This window comes from Saccharomycopsis crataegensis (genome assembly GCF_037102585.1).
Source record: "Saccharomycopsis crataegensis DNA, jcf7180000000097, whole genome shotgun sequence".
Taxonomy (NCBI): Eukaryota; Fungi; Ascomycota; class Saccharomycetes; order Ascoideales; family Saccharomycopsidaceae; genus Saccharomycopsis; species Saccharomycopsis crataegensis.
Window position 1 is genome coordinate 226,416 of NW_027043837.1, and position 10,429 is coordinate 236,844.

Below are 10,429 nucleotides of genomic sequence, written 5' to 3' on the forward strand. Positions count from 1 at the left end.
AGAACAAGAGAAGGCAGAGTTGTTTTCCCTTGTTCTGTTTTTTTATTTTATTTTTCACAACAATGAAAAATGGGGCGCACCTGTTTAGAATAGAGAACAGGGTGGTTGGGATAGCTAGTTGATCAAACAAGAGAAGGAAGGAAGGGGGAAGAAAATAGATAGCAGCCACCACCAGACGAAAAGGATGAGCAGAGCTTGTTATTTTTTCCAAGAGGCAACGGAAAGGAAACTAAATTAGCAGAAAAAAAAACAAGGCCAGAAAACAAGGAGCGGTGATGATATTTATAAAGAACAAGAACAAGAACAAGCGCCAGCGTGAAAAATTGACAGAAGGACAAAATGTGACACCTCGCAGCAGTGCAGCACGATGCATTTGGCGGGAGGAAAGTTTATTTGGCCACCACCACCGCGTACAAAATTGTGGGTGGGACGCTTTTATGATAACCTTATTAACTATGTGGGTGGCGATATAATGTCTGCCTATAATTTAGTATCACCAAGCATGTCTTAGAGCACCAACAAATGTCCTCCTTGTCACGCTAGCATGGTGATAGATGAACAGGTGCCTGGATTCGCTGTTATAGCGGTGGAATATTATGTAACCTGATGATTAGTGCGGGACGGGATATACTTTCCTCTGAGAGACTGGATTATATCATATATATTTTTGTTATATAAGATGTTGTACATGATTCCCTTGTTCCTTGTTTTTCTTTGTTGGTTGGTTGGTATACCGGGTAACTGAAGTATATCAGACATGCTTCCCATCCCCAAGACCATCCAATCCCACCAATAAACACGAGGACGATGCAGGAATCTGTGGAACACTTTTGATATATAATAGTATATATAATAGCATATATATATATATATTAGCCAGCCAACCATACCATATATTAAATAAGGTGGCAATTATTCATGTTGTTGCTTTTGCCTATTGATGATCATTTCTTCTGCGCAATGCGGTTGTATATAGATCGCTTACGCTAAATAATGCCGCCGCAAATACCCTGGATGATCTTCTGGAAAAGGCGCCTCATTTGTGTAGTGGTGTTGATAAGAATAATATCATATATCCGCTCTAACAACAAGCCCACCAATGGGAAGCTTATCATTACTATTATGATTATTATTTGACTCTGGTACCAAAGCACTCCCTCTTTCTCTCTTTCGTCTGCCCCCTCTTTAGTCAGACACACCACCGGCGCTTAACTGACCCATCATGGATCAATGTGGCCTGGGACACTTCTGGATTTGGAAATCGTCTGGAGAGCGGGGCGGAGATTTCTTATTGGGAGTACTGTCTCAGACCACGCGTGGTGCCAACTTGACAAATTCGGTCGTTTCTGTTGAGTTTGGGCCGCCTTTTGTTGTTAGCGGTATCTGGTTAATAACCCCTGCCTGCCATATTTGTCTTTTCATCGGGTAACAATATCTCAAACTCCTAAATTATACTCCGGTATGCTCTGTGCCAGCAAATAAAAGATAGGATATACTAATATATCATCCCCACTGCTAATACCAATGCCAACTATCTACATATTAATGGCTTGGTATACCTAAGAAATGTACCACACTTGTTGCAAACTCCAAAGATGCTTCGAGTTTCAAACACATTCTTTCAACTGTCCTGTCAAATTCGCTGGAGACTTCGTCGATACCACATTTTGTATCCCCAATATTGATATCTATATTGACGGAAAACATACAAACAGTTGTTTGTCATTGCTGTATTTCTCGTTATTATTGACACCACAGGGCCAACAGTTATGCATGTTGGAGATAGATACCCCCCAATTTGCAAACGAGAACTGCCGATCGTAATTAGATATATGGATGATGAGGTGCATCATTGATTCTGCAGTTTCTTGTACTCAAATTTATAATAGATTTATTGATATTTTATTCTATGAAATGTCACAAAAATCAAAATCACACACTGAATACCGTTGGAATGATAAAAATGATATATTTATGCGAAAAAAAAAAAAGAAAAAAGAAAAGAAAGTTATGCATGTCATGTCAGCCTGCGCTGTCGATCAGTTGGAGATATCTTTATCTTGTTTCATTGATCAGGAAAGAGGAAATAGGCAAAAATACAGAACATGCGAATTTTTTTTTTTTTTTGTCGACGATAGGATAACTTTGGAACCGGAATGCGAGTAGAGATAATCATTGATCTAAAGCTAAATGGAGTGAGTAACTTTCTGGGTTATTGGTTGCGATTAGCAAGGTGGATCCTACCTATTCGAGGATTTAAAAACAAAACAGCCTTCATCTCACCTTTATCTTACAAGAGTACCATTATTTTTTTTCATCTTGTAAATCTTCTTTCATTCCAATTAGTGGCTACTTTCCAAAACCAGTGTTTTGAAACAATCATTTCTGTTCCGTACATGAGTGCCCTTTACCACCAGTGAACACACATAGAGAATAGTGTACTTCTAGTTTCATTTGATATCAATGATAGGCTACAAACAAAGAGTAATTCACTTCTCTCTAAAACATTAAAATTTTTATTTTTTTTGATATACAATAATAAATAATGAATACCCACTTTTGCTAATGATATAGTTGGAATAAGCTGTGCGTATCTCTACATGAAGACCGCCTTGTGCCATCAATATCATTTCATGTTAGTGTATAAATCATCGTATCAGTATCATTATTTCAGCAACTGTTCATAATACCTTCAGAAGTCTACTATAGATTGTATTTCATCTAAAAAAAAAAACTAAGGTACATTTGAAATCTTCGTACCCTGAATTTTTGTATATATTTTCTCTAGTTAAACCCGGATTTCTAGTTCATTTCTTTGTTAAAATAAATAAAGTAAATAAAATGCCTGAATGAAATCTATAGTCATCTTAATTCCCAACAGAAACACCATATATAGAGCTTAAAGCTCCCGAAAAGTCCGAAAAATGCGTCATACTCTTTGTGAGCAGAGATGAAACATCAAATCTAAATACATTTGCCAACTCTTCGATCCCTTTACCAAGATCAGCTCCCCCAACAACTCCTAAAAAAACTCCTAAAAGCCCAAATCCAATCTCTTTTGGAGTCATTTGAGTATTTTCGACGGCCCAACTTGCCAACATGTCGGCAACCCCTAGAACGGTATTGGCAATGATCGATTCCAATGGTCCTAAAAACATGGTGGCCACCCCAACAAACCCAAACACGAGATTAATAATTTCTAGTTTACGCTCTTTGGATTCTTCCTTGACGATTTCTGCACCGATGGCATTGATATTCATGATCACTTCTGAAGTTTGGGCAAACACCACCACCGGAGTAAGAATCGTTACGAGGTCCATGCCACTGACCCCTTGGTATTCCAGTCTAGCGAGCTTGATGATATTTTGTAAATCAGTGACGTTTGTCTTGGTGATATGAGCCATGGGATTAGGGATAATGTCCATGGCCTTTGGCATGGTGACGTTTTGGAAATACGCGATCTCGCATTCTTGCATTTCCTCGCTCAATTCCACCAGGAACTTCGAAGAGACCACATCAATATCATCAGCAGTGATCTTGGCATTGAAGTAATTGCTCATACTGGTAGCGGCAGCTTTCAATTTATCGTTGGAAATATAAACATTTCGATACCCATCAATACATACCCCTTCACTGACACTGATACCCCCCATCAAGGGATTGGAAACTGGTGATTGTTTTATAGTTTCGGAGGCGCATTTTGTTAAAGTCGAGGATCCATCACATAAATAATACTGTTTCCCATTTGGGTAGCCACTGAACCATAAGGTGAAGTTACTGAGGAGTTGTTTTTGATAGTAATCGATGTATGCGTTGTAGTTCTTGGTGAAGGTGGAGTTATTTTCCAAGAGATAGGTGAAGTTATTATACGACTCCGACCCCCGATTGATAAGATATGACGCCCAAGAATCATACTTGCAACCGTATTTGGCCTTCTTGATATCACTGAAGTTTGTAGTGTTGATGTTTTTGCAATTGTATATGTCGACGTAATCGGCATCTTTCTGGGTGGCGGTTGCAGCTGCACCAATACTCAATATTAGGAGCATTAAAAGTGATGATGATGATGATGATGATGATGATGATTTCATAGCGCTTTGTGTGTGTGTGTGTGTGTGTGTGTGTGTGTGTGTGCTTAATATATATGGATAATTCTGGTTCTATACGATTTTATCAGATAAGAAATCCAGGGATGCTTGTCAATTATATATCCATCTCACGAACCATCAAGATCGCCATATATATATGCCTGCATGTTATACGTTGGTAATGTCCACAAACTATAAAGCAAGACGCAGATTAAACATATCTATGAAACAAGTTTTTTACGAGGAAGAAGACAATACGATTCCTCCGAGAAAACAGACCCCACTGGTGGCCAAAGTGATGTAACACATATAGAGGTGTCGTACAGTGTTTTCATTTTTTATTCGTACCAACCACCGGAAATGTTCATACCAGTGGCAAAAAATAATTCATACCGACCCCCGGTATTTTTCGTACCACCGCAGCGGGATTTATTCAAACCATCTAAGAAAAATAGTTCATACTATTGCACTTCAATTATTCATACCAACAGTATATAAAATTCATATTAATTCCTTTCTTTTTTTTATGTGACTGGCTCTATAAGCCTCTAAGCTACTCAGTTTAAACAAATTATACTCATTTTTTCCATAATTCTGTGCTACTTTCTATAAAACCGGATATCTATAATAATATCAATAATATCACGTGATTACGGTTTTCAAGAAATGGGAACGAATGTATGGTAGGAGCTGTTCTCCATTTAAGATGATGAATTCCCACTTTTGACATTCAATTCGGTCTTTATGTGATCACCAGATTACTTACAAAAAAAAGCATAAGATTTTACCATCAAAACTAAGTATGGACTTGAAAGCCAAGCTACTAACTGATGGGTATGTTGATGGCCTAGGTAATAGATTCTATGCTGAACCCAGTGAAATGACTTTAGAGTCTGAAATAGCACCAGTTGAAGCTTGCTTTAGTTACAGTGACTATAAGCATTTTGAAAAACCAGGTATCATGGATATCATGGAAATTGATCCTATTTTCGAAGAAGAAGAAAATGCCGAGATGGAAATTGAAATGAAAGAACGAAGATATAGAGGTTCGTACCGGTATTATAATCAAGCTGTCAAACAAAGATTTTGGCACTTGGTCATGGAAGAAGGTGTATCAGCTTACAAGGCTGCAAAATTAGAAGATATACCTTTGCAAACTGCTTACACATGGAAAAGAAAGTGGAACAAAATACTTGTCAATGAATTAAATGGTATCTCGAAGCCAATAAAGAAAAGAGGTCGTAAACCCCTTCTCACTGATGAACATAAGGAATTCCTTCAAAAATTGATAAAGGAAGATGCTACAGTGACTCTCGATTTTATGTTGGAGAGACTCAAGAAAGCCTTCACCAATGTAAGAGCCAAGGCTACAACAATCTATAACTTTGTAACCAAGGTCTGTAAGCTAAGTCTCAAACGTATTTCTAAATGGGCTTTGAGAAGAAGTCTGGAGGAATTGAAGAAACAGAGACTCGAGTGGGCAGAGAAGTATAAAGACAAGCTCGACTTTAGTCAAAACTGTATTTTCATCGACGAAGCAGGTTTCAATATCAGTATGCGGCGTGAGTATGGATGGTCTGCTGTGGGTGAAAAAGCAGTTCTTACTGTTCCCGTAACCAGAGGGCTTAATATTTCGTTCATTGGGGCAATTTCTGTCAAAGGTTGTATTGAATTAAAGGTCAGAACTCCAGTGGCTACATCCAATAAGAAGAGAAAACTTGATTCAGAAACGACCATTGACAAAGTGAGTAAAGGTACTACAGCTAATCACTTCTACAGTTTTGTAAAGTCAGTGATCCAGCAAATAGAAAATAATGAGGAGCTCAAAAGTATGAAATATTTGATCCTTGATAATGCTGCCATTCATAAACGACGTGATCTTCAGTTACTAGTGGCACTGAGTGGCTTGGAACTTGTGTTTTTACCTCCTTATTCTCCAGGGTTGAATGCTATAGAAGAATTCTGGTCAGTATGTAAGAGTAAAGTCAAAAGATCAAACTTGAGCAAGAAGGAGCAATTAACTCCAAGGGTGAAAGAAGCCACAGAAAATATTTCCCTTGATAGTTACAAGGGATTCTGCAGACATGCTTCTAGACATATTGATCTCTGTTTACAACAGCAGCTCTTTTGAAAACAAATACCAAAGATGAAGAAAAAAAATTAGAAAACAAACCAAAAAAAAAAAAGTAAAAACTATAAAAAAAATTACATAAAGACACAAAAAGGCTCAAAAACAAATTGATGAAAATTTAAAATTTTAAGGAAGGACGAAACCACTCCAAAATTTGGTTATGAGCCTTTGAAATGGTAAATGAGTATTGCAAAGGGGCTTTATTGGGTGTGCGGGTCCCCTATAACATGTTTAATAATATCAAAGATAAAATATTAATGAAAGCATAAGAATTTTATGCATTTAGTATGAATTTTATATTCTGTTGGTATGAATAATTGAAGTGCAATAGTATGAACTATTTTTCTTAGATGGTCTGAATAAATCCCACTGTGGTGGTACGAAAAATACCGGGGGTCGGTATGAATTATTTTTTGCCACTGGTATGAACATTTCCGGTGGTTGGTACGAATAAAAAATGAAAACACTGTATCACAATACGATGGTAGACATGAAACAATTATTGTCGACTTGCAGGCGAGAGTATCCCTTACCAAAGAATTGGAAGATTGATGGCAAGGAAGGGGAAAAGTGAAAAAAACAAAACAAAACAAAACAAAAAAGCAAATGCAAATGAAAATGAAAATAAAAAAATAACCAGAGACATTATTATGATAAACATTATAGACAGACGTGCAACACAAGCATAATAACCCAGAGAGATAGAGAGAGAGAGAGAGAGAGAAAGAAAAAAAGCATGACACCCACACACCAGGAGAAAGACAACCGACCACCGACCCCGTGACGTGCCGACAGCCCACCAAAAGATGAAACCCCGATAATTTTGTAGACAACTATTGATAGATCGGTAACAGTGACAACAACAACAGCAACAACAACAACAACAACAGATACATCGTCTATTCCTCACAACAGATACATTCCTACCCAAATGTCTTCGTCCTTAGTGCAGGAGCCTCTAGCATCCGAGACTCTGGGATCTGCCAGTACCCCCGTGAATAATAATTCGATATCAACAGCATCCTCATCCTCATCCTCATCAGCCGCCAAGGTTCCTTCGGAGACCCCTTCGCCTCAAAGAATATCACTAAGTTCCCGAAAGTCTAGTGGGCTCAGAGACTCACTTTTATCGTCATTACAGCAACGGCCGTCGTCTAGAAGAGTGTCGCAGTCCAGCAATATCAACGCCAGTTTGACAAATCTCAGAATCTCCCAACAGTTGAACGATGATGAAACCTTGAAAGAACTCTCTAGAAGAACTTCAGAAAGATCATCGTTCCCAATGATCCCTTCTTTGAGAAACTCCTTGAGAAGCTCTATTCACTCGAATTTCAAATCAAAGAAGAACTCAATGTCCAAAGATATCAACTCGATCATGGAGATTTATGACTTGATTTCCGTCAGAGATTTTGGGTACCCTCCATCCAATCCGTTACACTATGGATTATCCAATTACGAATTATACCTTAATAACCAATCGTCTTCACAGTTGGACAATTATTATAATAACTACAACAATCAAAGTTTCAACTACTTTGGTGGTGGTGGTGGCCAAGATATCGTTGTTGATAATGACGCGTCCGCCGCCACGACCGCCCCAGAAGAGTCTTCGGTACAAAGAGCCATTGCATTATTTGACTTTCAAGCAGAGAACGATAATGAACTCGAACTTAGGGAAAGTCAGATCATTAACATTTTGTATAGACACGGACAAGGGTGGCTAGTTGGTGAAGATCCAGAGACAAACAATACTGGGTTGATTCCTGAAGAATATGTCGAGCTAATATTTGAAGAAAATGGGCAGTTATTCACAGCTAGTCAGCTAATACAGGCAGAAGAAGAAGAAGAAGAAGAAGAAGAAGAAGAAGAAGAAGAAGAAGAGGAAGAAGAAGAAGAGGAAAAGGAAGAGGAAGAGGAAGCGAAAAGACAAGTCGAGGACCAGGAATATCGTGAAGATGATCAGATAAATGATGAGAAAGATGTAAGTCCCACTATGAAAATTGATGACGATATTGATGAAGAAGTTTTTTATAATGCCCATTCCCGGCTAGCTTCACCAGTGGAATCTACATATCCCAATCGCTCAATTGAAGAAGTGAGTTACACAAAAGAAGGGACACTGATCAGTGACAGTGAAGATAATGACCCATTAAACCCGAGGACTACGCAAATCTCTCGATCCCCTTTAAGTAATATTAATTACAACGAATCATTAAGTGGCAATGAATCAAATTACACACTAAATCAGAGAAACCCAAGTATTTTTGAGTTTGATCATGTTAGTGAGCACGAACTCCATAAAGAAGAAGAAGAAGAAGAAAAAAAAGAAAAGGAAGCAAAAAAAGAAAAAGAAGAAGAACAAGAACAAGAAGAAGAAGAAGAAGAAGAAGAAGAAGAAAAAGAAGAAAAAGAAGAAAAAGAAGAAGAAAAAGAAGAAGAAGAAGAAGAAGAAGAAGAAGAAGAGGAAAATAATAATGAAAAGGAGCAAGAAAAAAACGATGACAATAATGAAAAGAAGGATAAAGACAACGACGAAAAAGATGGGAACCAACCACAAGAAGGAAAAGGAGGAGATGATGAGGACAAAGAAGAAATTAATGGCCTAGAAAACCAAGGAGAAATGAATAAAGGAGATAATCAAGCCAAACCGAATTCTGGAAATAAACATAATGGAAATCAAAAATTTGACCATAGCGAGAGCAATGATCGTATTGGTGGATCGCGAAGTTATTATAAATTTCTAGAGAACAGTTCTACTACCCCTAACCCAATGGATAAAACCGGTGACTCAAGTAGTAGTGACAAGTTTTCCAATGAACTCGAATCAGAAACTTCCGATCTTCAAATCGATAATGCAGAATTGAAACCTTTTTTACCAGAGATTTTCAGGGTCAACTCACAGAATTCGAACTCTTTAAGCAATAATGCCGATTCTCCCTTATCACTTTCCAATTCTGTCAGTTATCCCAGATTTGTTCACAAAAGAAGCTTTTCCAATAATATTAATAGCAACCTTGGGAACCTTCGAAACTCTACTGGATATTCTAGTGGTTCAAATAGTATGATCAATGGCAAGTCTGGGATCCACGGATCGTCATCATTTAATTCGAATTTGAATCTTAGTGTGACTTTCAATGGCTCACCGAAAACTGCGATATTGACGGGGACTAGCCATCATACTATGAATGGCAAACGGAGTAATAGTTTGTTGTTTGGCGGTGGGTTAATCCAAAGTAAATCTACCAACTCCATTAATCTCAAGATGACCAATGTTTCGTCGATGATGTCTATACCAAGATCCACATCGTTGAACAAAGGATTTGTGGGGATGGGGGATGAATTTGACTTACGATTTAAACCCCCCAATTTATTGTCTAAAGATAATTACTTCATGAATGGTGGTTTGAATAATACAAGCGTTTTCATGAACCAAAAGCTCAGTCGTGATCGAAGTGCCACCACCAGTGGGAACAACACTGACGAAGATTTTTGGGTCGATGATGAATTCCAAGATTTTGAAAAAAGATTTAAGTCGTCAAATGGTGATGGCGACATACTGATGAAACAAGATGAGAAGGAAGAGGAAATAGTAATGAAAAAAGAAGAGCATGTGCAGGAAGCGTCATCCATGTATATTCTGGACATTGAGTACGAAGATAACCATAGTTTTTCCAAAGCTTCTGCGATTACTCCTGTTACATCTACTCCGGTCACATCAACACCCAATGAAGTTAGTACAGCCGGGTCTTTGATAACTTCAAGACTCCCAAAATCTTTAACCATGAGAAGTATCAGTGGACACCATAAATTGTTTACGAATCACCATTCTGAAAATGAAAAAAAGAGTGGATTTACAAGGGTTTTGAGTAGAAAGTTCAGTAAAATAAGATTGAAAACCAATTGACAATATTGTATATTAGACAATCTTTTATATGAATTAGAGCTTGCCATTATTGTTACATTATTTTTTTTAGTTTTGATTGTCATCTTTCCCCGTTTTTTAAGGCTTTTAGTTCTGTTAACCATTATTTTTGAAACATTATTTTTTTTTTTTTTTTACAACTAGTATTGTTTTTTCTATTCCCTGATCTTAATATTGCATGAATTATAATTTCAATTTGGAGAAATGTGTAGAGAAGAAGATGTCTTATTGATTGGTTGAGGATTAATTATTGATGGTTTTCTTGGTATCTACAGATATTGCAATAAT

At 37.5% G+C, this 10,429-nt stretch overlaps 2 protein-coding genes across 2 annotated transcripts; one reads left to right on the plus strand and one right to left on the minus strand. All coding sequences in view use genetic code 12, as the record gives it.

Annotated features, from left to right (window-relative positions):
- Positions 1-2,867: 2,867 nt before the first annotated feature.
- DASC09_055180 (uncharacterized protein) lies at positions 2,868-4,091 on the minus strand (the record flags this gene model as incomplete). The annotated part of the gene is made up of 1 exon (XM_064999103.1): positions 2,868-4,091. The coding sequence occupies one exon, from the start codon at positions 4,089-4,091 to the stop codon at positions 2,868-2,870; it is 1,224 nt and encodes a 407-aa protein (XP_064855175.1).
- Positions 4,092-7,150: 3,059 nt separating this feature from the next.
- NBP2 (adaptor protein NBP2) lies at positions 7,151-10,123 on the plus strand (the record flags this gene model as incomplete). The annotated part of the gene is made up of 1 exon (XM_064999104.1): positions 7,151-10,123. The coding sequence occupies one exon, from the start codon at positions 7,151-7,153 to the stop codon at positions 10,121-10,123; it is 2,973 nt and encodes a 990-aa protein (XP_064855176.1).
- Between the last annotated feature and the right edge of the window lie 306 nt (positions 10,124-10,429).